General features: G+C 44.2%; 1 protein-coding gene across 1 annotated transcript in view; it reads left to right on the top strand.

Moving 5' to 3' along the window:
- Window positions 1-14,965, top strand: part of LOC103734828 (protein FAM171A1) — a gene marked incomplete at its 3' end in the record, with an annotated part of 121,054 nt that overhangs the window by 85,680 nt on the left and 20,409 nt on the right. Inside the window, exons 2-3 of the mRNA XM_008833898.1 lie at window positions 1,615-1,842; window positions 10,886-10,978. Of these exons, the coding sequence (XP_008832120.1) occupies window positions 1,615-1,842; window positions 10,886-10,978 (321 nt within the window). The remainder of the gene's footprint in view (window positions 1-1,614; window positions 1,843-10,885; window positions 10,979-14,965) is intronic.

Raw genomic sequence — 14,965 nt, 5'->3', positions numbered from 1 at the left:
AACCATGTGCATTGTACATGTGTGGTGTACATCCTTTCATGAAATAAGACTAATTGGAGAATTGACTAAGTGTGTTGTGAATTTCACACCCCTAAATTTTCACAATGTGGAGTCTACCCTTCTATTTTTATTACATTTATTTATTGATGGGGGGGCATGTACATGCCCTAGTATGCGTGTGGAAGTAAGAGAACAACGTTCAAGAATCGGTTCTATCCTTCCACCATATGGGTCCTGGGGATTAAGTCCACGTCATCATGCTTGGCAGCAAGCGTCCCTATCCACTGAGTCATCTCATCAGCCCCATATCCTGTTTTTGAATATTGTTTTTCTCTAGAAATTTCTAGAGTATGAAGTAGTAGCCCATTTCAGTTTCTGTAGCAGTTATATATTTTTTTTCTTTCTAAAAAGTTTTGAGGAGTTTATTTAATGTACATCCATAGTAAGTCAGTCTAGATTCTTTGGAGTTAGAAGGCCGTGCTGGGGATTGAACCCAAGGTGTTCCTACCTGCCACTAAGCTATATCCCAAGCACTAGTGTGAAATTCTTTAGCTGTGTTCTATGATAGGGTAGTCAAGAAACTTACTAAATTGATACATGGAAAAATGGGCAAGATTATTGATTATCTGAAATTGGTGGCATTGAAAAGACTGTTACTATCATAACACAGTTAGTTGACTAGTTAGTTACCAAGGAAGAAGTTCTTCAACCAAAAGTAATGCTATTCTATTCTAACCTTCTCTTGTCCATTTGGGGCAGGGGAGAAAAAAATAAAAAACTTTACCTACTGAGCTATCCCTCGAAACCTTAAGATATATTTTCTGAGACATATTCCCTATAGCCCCAGCTATCCTGGAACTTGCTATGTAGACCAGGCTGGCCTTGATCTCACAGAGATCTGCATGCCTCTGACTCTTGAGTGAGTGCTGGGATTAAAGGCATGTGCCCCCATGTCTGGCCCCTTGAGAGTTTTGACTGCTGTTCATGATGACCAGCACAATAGTCCTGGGTTGCTTACATTACTTATGGTCACAATTGCCCGGACTTCTGCAGAACACAGCTGCAAGTCTCCCCGCCCACCATGTCCCTTCTGCAGCAGCCTGAGCCCAGTTAGGGGCATTGGCCAGCAGCATGGGAAGGATGGAAGTGTATCCTGTTTCCCATTGTGACAGAATTTGCCTCTTGTCTATTTGCTGGCATGAGCCATAAAGAGTGAAGGATAATGCAGCTTGTGATGAAGAGTGGTTTTAAAGGAAATATGAAATTGCATGAGGTAGAAAGATTTTTTTACTATTTAAGGCTAACCAAATTAAAGGTTTTTAAAAGTTTAAAAATTAAGAAGGACTGGAGAGATGGCTCAGTGGTTCCCAGCACCCACATGGCGGCTAACAACTGTCTGTAACTCCAGTTCCAGGGAATCTGATGCCCTCCTCCTACCTCCACAGGCATTGCACGACACAAGTGTGCTTACACACATGCAGACAATACACACATACACATAAAATAAAAATAATAAATATTTTTAAATATTGTGTAAAGGTTATAGACCTGCATTTTCTTAGCATAGCCCACCTTTGACCTCCTGTAGGGTTAATATGCTTTTCCTTTTTCCAGAGGTGACCTTGAAGGTGCACATTAGTGATGCCAGCACCCACCAGCCCATCGCAGATGCAGTCATTGAGATCTTCGCCAACCAGGTCTCTGTGGCCTCTGGCTCATCTGGGACAGACGGGGTTGCCTTCATCAAGTTCCAGTACAAGCTGGGTAATCAGTTGATTGTCACCGCTACAAAACATGCCTATGTGCCAAACTCTGCCCCGTGGAAGCCAATCCGCTTACCTGGTAAGCCATTCTTCATCTCTAAAAAGAACATCATGATCTAAGCAGGTGATGATGAAGTCAGTTATAGAAAACCTTCAGTAGGAGTCAGGTGGAAAATCTGGATGTTGACTCTTGGCATCACCTGCTGGGGCCCCGTTATATGGAGGAAAGGCAGGATGAGTATGTGAAGCTGGCTGGGGCTCTTCCTTGCTGTGCATACACAGGGGTCAACAACTTTCAGTTTTCTGCCCATTCTTCCAATGCCAGGCTTTATACCTTGTTGATAACCAGTTGCATGACTCTATACTCTGTGTTTAGCATCCTCGTTAGCTCCCTGGACCTTCTTCTCTGCTGTCACAGCTGAGAGAGGCCCAGTTGCAAGGATATCTAAAGATATCTTCCCATGTCTTTGTAAAGGAATTCTAAGAATTGGTTAACACAAACTTATAGCACAGAAAACACAGTAGATGGCCAATAAGTGTATGGCCTTAAAAGCAGGGCCTGGCAAAATACCAATGTGGGCACCCAGTTCTGACCCTCAGCCCAGCTAGAAACACTTCTTCATGGGATAGGCTTTGATCTCTGAGGTCCTGTGGCCACATCTGGAACCACTCTCTCTGCCTTATAAAGCCAGCATCCAGTCACATTCACAAAATTCTCTTATTCACTTTTCATTTATTAATGCCTATGGCTACCAGCCTCTGCCTCAGGTATATCTAGAGTTATAGATTCTGTATATCTAGTCTGGGTCCTAGAGAGTTTCTAGTTTGTTCATGAAACCAGCCACAGAGCAGTTTCCATCACAAAGGATGCTTTAGTCAGGAGTCTTCAGAGATGGACTGGTATACCTACGTGTATAGATGAAATGGAATTTATTGGCTCATTCTGTGACAGAGGCTGGGAAGTCCTACAATAAACCATCTCAAGCTGGAGAACCAGGAAAGCCCAAAACATGTCCCACACCAAGTCCAAAGGCTCTGGAATATAAGACTCCAAAAGTGTAGTTCTTTGTCTGAGATGAAGATCTGAGAATCCAGGGGCCACTGGCGTGAGTCCCAGCATCCAAAAGCCAGAGAACCTGGAGTTCTGGCCTCCAAGGACAGGGGAAGAAAGGTGTCCCAACCCCAGAAAAGAGTGACAGGAATTCACCCTTCTTCCACCTTTAGTTCTGACTGCATCATGGATCTGATGGTGTCCACACACACTAAAAGCATGTCTTCCCTGCTCACTTACAGGCCTCCTAGACATACCCAGGTCTGCCTTAATCTTTTTAAATGAATGCTGGGCCACTGGGTTTTCTTTATGTAGAACAGCAGTGGGCTTAATGCCTACTAAAGTTTTAGGATTAAGGAATGCAGTGATTAAGAATAAATAATGCTTTGCTGACTCTCCAGGCATGCCATAATTCAGTCAAGTTGACATTCAAAATTAACCATCAAGCAGGTTGAGTGCTCTGATAAACTAATGAGCAGATGTGTGCCTGGCATGCTGGGCCAGGCGGAGTTAACTAGTGAAGGATGACTTCCTGGAGGGGATAAGGCGGTCACTGCATCTTGAAGTTAATAGATACCAACAGAAGGTACTTGGAAGAGTATACATTGAGTCTGGGGAGGTTGGTGTCTTCACAAGAAACTCTGTCACCAGCACCATCAGGACTCATGGATAAAAGCAGTTACTAAAGTTTGAAAGCCTATTCTGTGAGCTATGGAAAGTAGACTCGATGTAGATACTGCTGAAGAGATTACTTAGAAGAAGTTTAAAGAAGAAAAGTACGAACCTGAGAAACATTGAGCAGGCAGAATCTAGAAGGCTTTGGAGAGTGGACAGGAAAGAAGGGGGAGCACGAAGTAAAATATGAATTGGAATTCCAGTTCCTTGTTGATAAAAGGAAAGAAGCCTGTGAGGGGAGGTGACGGGCTTGAGAAGCCTGCCACGCCGTGCTTCCCTAAAGGTGATTGCCTGAACAATGCTTCCCTAGCCCTTATTTTCTCCCTGAGGCCTTTTCATACTTAGGACCTTAGGCGGTATGAAGTCGGGGGGTGGGATTTAAAATGGAGAAATCACCAACAGAAGTACAAAAGTATGAAAGGCCTGCACCAAATAGATGAAGAAAAGGGCATTTACAGAGGAAGAGCTGAAGCAAGAAGACAGTGGCATCCTGTGCAGCCTCTGCTGGGAATGTGTGCATCAAGAGACTGTGTCCTTGGCCACTGTACATAGATAGGCACATAAACCACTAGGACTCTTGATCTGGGGGACAAAAGATAAATTTTAGCAAATAGATCCATTTGTAAGTAAGGGGTCCATAAATGATGTAGATCAGCAGTCTAATGGCTTTCATTTTGAATCAGTTAATGTGATCACTGGAGGAAAATAAACCATTTCCATAGTACCTGCTTTCTTGAATAAGTCCAATAATGGGAGCAACACAATTTAATTGAGTTTTGGACACAGCATAGACACACCTAGAACCCAGACTTGTCCACCCCCAGCTGGCCCCACCTCAGACTCTCTGAGCCTGTGTTTCTAGTTTCTAAAATGGAATTAATTGGCCTGAATCATTTCAAGAGACCTTCCCGTGCTTTGGGTTGTTTTAATGTGCTGACCTTTTCAATATAATAAAGGTACTCCTAACAAAATGTAGACCGGCCTCTCATGAAAAGCAGAGGAAACTGTTGTTTGGGTATGTATTTTTAGAAGTCAAGCCTAGCATTTCTGGTATTCCAAATAACTGGGCAAGGAAGCAGAAGATCTGGGAGCTTCTTCTAAAACAGGATGAAAATCTGAGGCTGAAATGCCATCTTTACTATATGTGCAGTGTTTTGGTTTGCATGCACATTCTTAGGTGCCTGGAATGGACTTCTTTTCTCACCCCTAACAATAGCTGCTAAAATGTGTGCTGGGTTTTCCTCTTTCATGGAAGAGGGTGTAGATCGGAAAGGGGGCCATCAGCCTGAAGGAAGCACAGGTGCCAGTTTGTCTATATAGCATGCATCCCATCCACTAAAGGCAAGCAGTCTACATCTCAGTTCTTCCCATCTCGGCAGCCATTGCCCTAGTGAAGCCTTTTTACTGTGGTGCAGGATGACAGTGGGCGCTGACCAGGTTACCTTACCTCTTCAGAATGACCCACCACACTGCAAGCCAAGCACTATGTCTTAAAATACACGTGCCATTATGGTTACCTGCACAAGACCTGCACAGAATGGGGTCCATCAATATCCCATCACAATGGGAGAGACTCATGAGGCCTCGGCCCAGCCTTCAGGAGCTATTAACAGTTAACGGTCGCTGGTGGAGAGGGTGTCATTTTCTTCAGTGGTGTAGGCTCTGATAAGTTTCCCATGTTCCAGTAAACAACCCACACCCCCACCCACACCCACGTAGGCGACCCGGATCAAACTCAGCGGGTCACAAAACAAAATACATGGAAGTAGGAGGAGGACTTTTGGGGAAGAAGAAAGAATTCAGCAGGAATGGGAGGGGGTAAGAGAAAGTAATGAGGTGAAATTGTCCAAAATATATTATATGCATGCATGAAATTGTCAAAGACTTTTTTAAATTTAAATGCATGGTGCCTAGTTACATTATTCTTCTGCCTAAAATCCTTCAGTGGCCTCCAGGCAGTCCACACGACACAGTTTCCTTTCTTCCTCTCACGGCTGGCTGGCACTTTCTGTTACTTTTACCCTCTGTGTTATACAAGCTGTTACGCTTTCCCATTGTTCGCTTGGCAAACTTCTATCTTGTGAAGCCCAGCTGGACTATTTCCACTCCAAGTCTCCCTGCTTCCCCCAGGTGGGCCGAGATATTCCTTTCCATGTACCATTAAACACTGGGATGGCTTATAACTCAGTGACAGAGTGCTTTCCTGGCATGGGAGGGGCCCTGGGTTCCACCCCCAACACCACCAAACAAAAAACAAAGAACAAAACAAAACCCTGAGCCCCTGCTTAATATGAAGAGCCTCCATCAGCACCCTCTCCAGAGTAAGTGAAAAATGTACTCAAAACTCTGGGGGCCTCTCTGCCACCTCCCACCCCTGGGCACACAGGTTTGGGTCCACAGCCGCTGTCCCCCTGCTCCAGGAAACTGCGGTTGCAGCACAGCTGATCCATTATAATTCATCGCCTCTTTTCCTCTGAAAATAAGATTTGAGGAACAGTTTGCCAGAACAGCTTCCCAGGGAATGAGGGGCCAAGTGTTCCAGGGGAGACGAGTTTTCACAGCACATCGGTCCCTAGTTCTGAAATAAGGATCATAGGTGAGCTCGGAGCTAGAAACTCCACACCAGTCAGCAGGAAAGTGCTTGGGGCCTGGCAAAGTGCTGCTGGGCTCTGAGGAGATCTGGAGAGACGTGGGTGGAGTGGGCGGGGTTTGGTGCTTCCTTCGTTTAGACAGGAGCTGCTTCCTGTAGGCTACACCCTCCACAGCAGTCCTGTCCTTTCTTCCTAGCCACCAGGTACCACCTGCCCTATGCCAGCACTGTGTAGAAGGGTCACAGTTAAGGGTTAAGCTAACCATGGAGAATTTACCCAGGTTAGACACCCGAGCCCTCTCTAGTCCTGGCTCCTTGTGACCCTGTGGGGGATCAGAAAGGAGGAGAGGAGCGAGCAGCAGCCTTTGCTGTGACCGTTCTTTTGTTTCTTCTGATCCCCCCTCCCCCATGGTGGTTTCGTTTTTTATTATTTTGTTTGTGCTTTTGTTTCTCAGGTGGAACCCAAGGCCTCAACCGTGCTAGTCAAGTGATGTACCATTGAGCTATATCTAAGTCTTTTTTTGTATGTTTTATTTTGAGACAGAGTCTTACTGAATTATCCAGGTTGGCCTTAAACTCACTATGTCACCCAGGCAGGCCTTGAACTTGCAATCCTCCTGCCTCAGCTTCCCAAGTAGCTGAAAATATAGGCCTGTGCCACCAGACCTGCCTTAGAAATTTTTTAAAATTCTTTTTTTACTTTTGGTTCATTACCACATTAGGGAATGAGCCAAGTCAGTAAAGTGCTTTCCATGCAGCATGGAGACCTAAATTTGGATTCTCAGCACCCATGTAAAATGCCAGGGGTGATATGCACCTATAGCCCTAGTGCCAGGGAGGCAAAGACAGGAGAATCCTTGAGTTCACTGGTCACTTAGTCTTACCAAATTGGTGTGCTCCAGGCCCTGTGAGAGACCCTTCTCTCAAAAAAGATAAATAAATAATAAATAAATAAGATGGACAGCAAAAAAGGAAGACACCAGTATAGGCCTTTGATCTCTCTGTGCGTACACACACAGACACAGACATGCACACGTACTAACCCATAAACCATACACACACAAATACCATTTTCAAATGTACAGGATGCCTGGTTAGCTCAGTTGGTAGATAATGAAACTCTAAAAGTGTGTATGTCATAATTTCTCAGCTAGCGTAGCCCTGTTATCTAATTCCAGCTTATTCATCACCTTCTATAAACCCTGTGTCCATTAGCTCCAACTTTCTGTTTCTCACCCCTTCCAGCTCTAAGCAACCTCCAAGCTGCCCTCTGTCTCCCAATTTTCCCGCTCTAGATATTGGTTACAAATAAAATCAGACAGTCTGTGGCCTTTTGTGCCTGCCATCTTGACTTGGCATGTTTTCACAGCTGAGATAAATAATATTGATTTTCAGTTTGACAGGATCTAGAATCACCTGAAAGGAGCCCTTGGGCATGCCTGTGAGGGGTTATCTAGATTAGGTTAGTGAGGGGGAGAAGCCCCCCTTCACCTGTAGGTGGCACCATTTCATGGCAGGACTTCCTGCACTGAATGAAAAGGAGAAAGTCAGCTGAGCATTAATGTTGCCATTCTCTGCTTCCTGACTGCAGACACACTGTGACCGGCTGCCTCTGGCTCCTACCACTATGAGCTCCCTGCCATGACGTACTAGCCCCCCAAACTGAGAACCACAATAAACCCTTCCTTCCTTAAGTTGCTTTTGTCAAATGTCATTCAACAAGACAAGTAACTAATCCCAAGGCCCAGGCTTCTGGGAGCACATCAGTACATTTCTTTCTCTGGATGAATAATATTCCCTTGTATATACATACCATACTTTATCCATTTCTCAGCTGACAATTGTGTTTCCATTGTTTGCTGTTAGGAATAATGCTTGTGAGCATATATATATACAAATTTCTGAATTAATATGCTTCAGCGCTCATGGGTTTGTACCTGGCAAGGGAATTGCTAAGCCACATGGTCACTCTGTATTGAATATTTGAGGAACTTCAAGACTATTTTCCACAGCACCAAAGTGCATTCTTATATTTGTCATGGCACTTGCTACCTTCTGCTTGTTGTAAATCTATTGCCTGTTGGTCCTAGTCCCCTTCTAAAGCATAATCTTTAAGGCATAGACCATATCCCACTTTTATATGTTCCATTCTGGGTGTAACCTCGGCTAAGTGTATTGACTGTGTGGAGCAGAGTGGAAAGAGGGCACACCACTGGTCCCAAGGGTGCTGTGGGGAACCAGCACTGCCAAGCCCCCGATAGTCTTGGCACTTGGTCTTGATATTTCCACAGAAAGTCACATTTCTTCATGATAGGATAGTGCATACCTGCAATCCCAGTGTGCAGGAGGATTGTGAGTTTTAGGCTGACTGGGCCTCAACCTCAGCTACATAACAAAACACTGTCTCAAAAATAAACAAGTAGGAGTTGAAGAGCTGGCTCAACAATTAAGAGAGTGTACTACTTCTGCATAGGACCCGAGTTTTATTCCCAATACCCACATTGGGTGGCTCACAACCTCCTATAACTCCAGCTGCACGGGAATGCCTCTAGCCTCCACAGACACCTCTCTGCCTTTCTCTGTCTCTCTCTCTGTCTCTGTCTCTCTCTCTCTCTCTCTCTCTCTCTTGCTCTCACTCGCTCTCTCTCACACACACACTCACACTTAAAAATAAAAAGTAAATTGGTCTGGAGAGATGGCTCAGCAGTTAAGAGCACTGGCTGCTCTTGCAGAGGACCCGGGTTTGAATCCCAGCACCCACATGGCAGCTAGCAACTGTCCCCAACTCTAATTCTGACCTCTATGAGCATTGCATAACATGGGTACGCTTACATACATGTAGGCAATACACTTATACATTAAAAATAATAAATTAAAAAGTAATAAGAAAATAAATAAGAAAATAAATAAGAAAAACAGGCTGGGGAAAAACTCAGTTTGCAAAGTGTTTGCTGTGATGTTCTACCACTGAGCTGTACTCATTGTTTTACCATTTTTCATTTTGAGATAGTACCTCATTAAGTTATCCAGGTTGGCCTTAAACTCACTTGTCACCCCAGAACCCATGTAAAAGCTGGAGAGAACTGGCACATGCTGTAACCCTAGCGGTGGGGAGGTGAGACAGGCAGCCTACTCTGATCAGTGAGCCCCAGGCCTAGTGAGAAACCCTGTCTCAAAAAACAAGGTGGACAGCTTCTGAGGAGCAACATCCAGAGTTGACCACTGACTAGACTGCACACGCACACATATACATACACATACATACACACACACACACACACACATACACACACACACGCACACTCAGTCACATTACCTTTTCCTCCTCTCTCAACTTCAAGACATGGTCTTTCTGAAGTCCAAGGAGTCTGTGAGTTTGAGTCCATGAAGGAAGACTTCAGAATTCAGATCTTAGCCCCAGCAGCATTTATCAGCTGGGGGCTCTCTGACAAATTATAAACCCGCTTCCTTACCTGAAGAGTGAGCGTGTAAACAATACCTACTTCATAGAGTTGTTTTAATACTTAAATAAATTACCAAAGTCAATGCACTTTGAATTATATCTGGCATGTTAGAGCCTGAGAATGTTGGCGATTATTATTGGTCTACAGCTCAATTATTTGGTTTCTTTTCTCAAGTTCATATTGTTTAAGTAAAAAAAAAAAATACCTGACAAAGGCAACATAAGGAAGGGTTTATTGTGGCTCACAGTTTAAGGAGTACAGTCCATCATGCCAGGGAAGGCATAGTGGCAAGAGTGTGACTCTTCACATTGTGTCCTCAGTCAAGAAACAGATGGTGGATAGGAAGTGAAGTTGGGAGATAAAATCCCTAGTGACCCATTTCCTCCAGTGAGGCTCCACCTCCTAAAGTCTCCACAGCCTTTCAAAACAGCACCACCAGTGGGGACCAAGTGTTCAAACACATGAACCTATGGGACACACTTCATATTCAAACTACAATATGCGTGTTTTGCCCAGAAACTTACAGACTTAATGATTCTTAGCTGGAAGTCCAGATCTTAAGCAATACGTTAAAATTAGCATAAATTCTATCATGTTATTTCTTCCCAAGTTGGAGGGAATTCTTTTAACATGCAGCATACGTGAACCCAAGCACATTTTTAAAAATCTCTCTTAATGCTAATATCTAACATTGTATATAGAAATATATACATTCCATATTAGTATATATATGTATATATGTAATAACTTTTAACCTACTTCTGATGTGTCAAGGCTCTGTTACTTTATTAAAGATATCACATGAGAGAAATGGGGACATAGCTCTGTCATGCAAAAAATGTCTGAATTCAATCCCCAGCACCCATGTATAAATTCCAGGCATGGTGGTGCACACTTATAATCCTAGAACTGAGGAGGTGGAGACAAGCAAATCCCTGGGGCTTGCAGACCAGCCACCCCAGCCTATTCAGCAAGCTCCAGGTTCCCATAAGATACCCTGTCTCAAAAAACAAGGTAGACAGCTCCTAAGGAACAACACCAAAAGTTAACCTCTGACTTACACACATACACGCACACACTTGCTTATCATTACACGTATATACACAAACACAAAATCTCACAATTTTTTTTCAGGTTGACTGTTACACAGTAGTAGTTGTGACATGAAGGGTTATAGTGATCCAGGCATTTTGAAGGCATTTCACTAATCATATGGAAAAATCAGCATTATTGACTGACTTGAAATCAGAAAGTACAAAGAATACAGAGTACCCAGAAAGTTAAGAGTGAGCCTTTGGATTGAAGTATGAGAGTTCCCTTATGTCCATTTTTATTCTTGCAGTATTTTCTTCACTGAGCCTCGGCCTGCTTCCAGAACGATCTGCTACTCTAATGGTCTATGAAGATGTTGTCCAAATAGTATCAGGATTCCAAGGTATGTTTCATATTTGAAAAGAGAAACATTAACTCTTGGGCAACTATTAACATTTTATGAGGAACCTGCTTCTTCTTGGTGGATGGCAGCAATGAGTTTGTGGAAACTGCAGTTTTCCACAGCTGAGACATAACCCTTGTTGTGTCTGTGAGGAACCTGAATTTTGGTCACATTATAAGGTGGATATAAAGTGATTTCTTTCAGAGCCATCCTTTGAATGTATGAAAGAACACAAAGGGCTGCCCCACCCCGCCCTCACCATCTTTCTTTCTAAAGGGGAGCGTGTTCATTTTACTTGGTTCACTGTCCTGGTCCATGGACATGGTCACTCACAAAGCCTAGTAAGTGTGTGGGTGGCTTTTTCTTCTCTCTCTGTCTCTCATCCCTTTCAGTGTGTCTATAAATATGATCTAACACATACAAACACACTTGGCTCTTAAGAGATGCTAATCTGGAGGCCAGGCATGGTGGCACACACCTTTAATCCCAGCATTGAAAAGATAGAGGCAGGCAGATCTCTGTGAGTTCAAAGCCAGCCTGGTCTACATAGGGAGTTCCAGGCCAGCTGGGGCTACAGGGAGACCCTGTCTCAAATGACCCCCCAAAAAGGAGAGAGATGGTAATATGGAAGGTTCTAGACACTTACCCTCTCATCAGATTGGGATTGGCGTTAGGAATAACGTTTGAAAGATGTCTTTCTGTGCTGAGATCATTTTGTTCTATCATAGGCCTGAGACTCATATTTCCTGGCACTGAATGTTCTGTAAGATCATTGTTTTGTTCCATTTGGCCCTCTTCATCCCAAGGTGTGGTATTGCAGGCTCCATGACTGCTGATTCAGTCAACCTTGGGGCTGGAAGGATGGCTTAATGGTTAAGAGTACTTGGTGCTCTTACAGAGGACTCGAGGGTAGTTCCCAGTACCCATGTCAGGCAACTCACAACTGCCTCTAACTCCAACTCCAGGGGATCTAACATTACCCTCTTCTGACCTTGATGAGTATTTACATACATACATACACTCACATACATACACACACACCTAAAAAATAATAATGATCTTTTTAAAAATGTGTTACTATTGAACATTATATAGACTTTTCTTGGCATCAGTTCCTAAAAGAACAGTATAACAACTCTTTTCACAGTATTTCTAATGTATTGGATATGTTTAAAGGACGTGTGGTATATGCATAAATTCTGTGCAGATATTGTGCTATTTTTATAAGGGACTTGGGCATCTCTGGATTTTGGTATCCCCAGGGGGTACCCTGCATATATGCAGAGACCACCATATGTGTACTTTATTCTTTAATGCTGATACCACCTATGTCACACCTATCACAGTCTACCACACAGAATCCATGTGGCATTAGAAAATAAAGTGTGCCCACTTATTCCTTTATTAATGGGAAGTTGCAGGGAGATATGAAGAATTTACTGTGTAGCTACTGCTTTTAAAGGATGAATCTGAAAAGAAGTGGAAGCGTCTGGCAGCATTCATAACTGGGCTTTGGGAAAAAAAACAGGAACAGAAGTGCAGATTTTAGTATCATCTTAACAATAAAGTTGCTATTTTTCATACAAGGAAGAATAGTGCTAGGCCTGAGTGTTCTCCAATGACACCATGGCCTTGATACCTCCAGTTCATCTTCTGTTAGCTTTTCTATGGAGAGTCGATTGTAGTCTCCAATCCCAAGGACATTATCTCTTTGTTCCCCTTGACATCGCCAGGTTTAACAGAAGTGGCATTTTGGTCACCTGTCCTGAAACTGCCTTCCCTCACCTCCATGACATCCTGACTTTTCTGTCTTGACACTTGGTCACTGCAGGGAAGACTGCAGCTTCTGTCCTGGGCCCACACGTCCCTCTTTTCCTTTCTCTGGGCCATCCTACCTAGACCCCTGGGTGTCTATCTCCTCTAGATGCTGATTGCTCCCAGTTCCTCTTTCCAGGGGCACTCAGCCTTCCCCTGCGGTGGAGACTCAACCGCTTATTTGGATATCTACTGAACATTTCCAACTTGATATATATACACACAGAGCTCTTGGTCAAATGTTCTTTTCTACACCTGCTATCTCAGGAAGTGGCATAAACATAAGCTGAAGTTGGTCAGACTGAAACTTTCTGAACCTTTCCTCTCCATTCTGTTGCTGCCTCAAGAATGTGTGACACCCCCGTTTCTCCTCTGAGCACTGCCGAGGGTTTTGACTGGTGATAGGATTATTATTCCTGCTCCTGCTGAACCTACAGTCTGACTCTTACTGGACTCAACTTAAAAGTGATTAAGTCAGCCTGCTTCTGTTCTTCAGTGGTTTTCTTATAGTACTTGTGGTACTTGCAATAAAATCCATTCTTTTTTTTTTTTTTTTTTTTTTGAGACAGGGTCTTCCTGTAGTGGTGCTGGCCTGGAACTCACTATGTAGACCTGGCCTTGAACTCACAGAGATTAGCCTGCCTCTGCCTCCTGAGTACTAGGATTAAAGGCATGTGCCAGCCTAAAATCCACATTCTTTACCCTCAGTCCTCTGGTCCTGAGCTTCTGGTAACTGTCATAGTCATCAGAGATCATTGTTTATATAAAAAATAGGGGCAGATGGTGGCATTGAAACACACGGGTTTCCTGAGGAAGCAGAAGCAGGCCCCTTGCCCTCTTTCTTCCTCCACATAGAGCCCTCGTCAGCCTCTTTTCCTCACAGCCACCTGTCATATTCCTTGAACCTGGGCTTCCCTTTATTAAGGTTAAAGGAGGAATGTGTGATCCCTGCACTATCCCTGTCCCTAAAATTTGTGGCTCAATGTATAGGGCCAGAGCAATAGCCACACTGAATTCCATCATGGCCACGTGATCTTGTGACTGCCTTCTCTACTCCTCACTGTCACCTACCAGCCCTGACACAACACCTAGTTGTTTCCTTTTGTGGCTCTCAGGAGGCCCATAAAGGAGCCTAGAGTCCCTGTCATGTGCTATCTATCAACAGTCACCTTCTTCCTATGCAGCATTTGTGTGTGACCTTCATCTCCCTTTCTTATATCTCCATGAGTCAAAAATAGTTACCAGAAGTCTGCCTATATAACCTGAGTTACTTCACGGTCACGGCCCCTGTGCCCCCACACACGTGTGCTCTTTTCTGCTGCCCACATATTGCCCACCTGTGCCACTAGGACCTTGGTGGATCTCTGCTGGTGCTTCTAGCAGGCATTAGGGTTGGAGCTGATTTCAGTGGAGAAACTACACTTCCTGCCTTAAGCCTCTCCTTTCTCATGCTTTATGCATTAAACTGCCAGTTTAGTCTGCCAGGAGCCAGGCTCTGGTCATTTCTCAACCTTGTTTCCATGTCACTCTTTACTAAGCTCTCACAGGCTACTTTAACCCAGCCTCAATATCCCCACTGAGTATTCTTCATGTACTGTGTTTTAGCCTTACTCAGTTTCTTTTGCTGTTTTCTATCTGAGACATTCTACCCCATCTTCCATACTGTCTTCAAACCCTTCATAGATGGGAAAGCCAGCCTAAAAGCCACAACTTCAGGTACCTTCCTGTATCTCTCTTGGAGCTGGGAGTCACGTCCTGCCTTGCCACCCAAACTTAGCTTCCAAGGGGCTGAGATCATGTGATCTTATCCATCCAGGCCACAGCTGTTGGGTCTGGAGTGGGCACCCAGCACAAGGTTACTAAAACATAGAATGCCCAGGGCTCAGCAGCTTTGGGCTCTCTTCCTTTTACTGGGATTGGCCTGAGTACCTGGGAAAGGGAAGAATTGCAGCTGAATGAATAGTAGTGAGGTGTAGTTGGGGTAGAGGCCCTAGCCAGGCCCCCTGTGAGCTAGTTCAAGAAAAGTATCTGATAAAGCCACATGAGGGTACACACCTTTAATCCCAGTACTTGGGAGGCAGAGGCAGGTGGATCTCTGTAAGTTCAAGGCCAGTCTGGTCTACATAGTGAGTTCAAGAAAGAGAAAGAGAGAGATGGGGCAAGGAAGGGGGA

This window comes from Nannospalax galili, unplaced genomic scaffold, assembly GCF_000622305.1.
Source record: "Nannospalax galili isolate Female #2095 unplaced genomic scaffold, S.galili_v1.0 scaffold976, whole genome shotgun sequence".
Lineage (NCBI taxonomy): Eukaryota > Metazoa > Chordata > Mammalia > Rodentia > Spalacidae > Nannospalax > Nannospalax galili.
The sequence above is the reverse complement of the archived record's forward strand: the minus strand, read 5'-3'. Positions and strand labels throughout refer to the sequence as shown.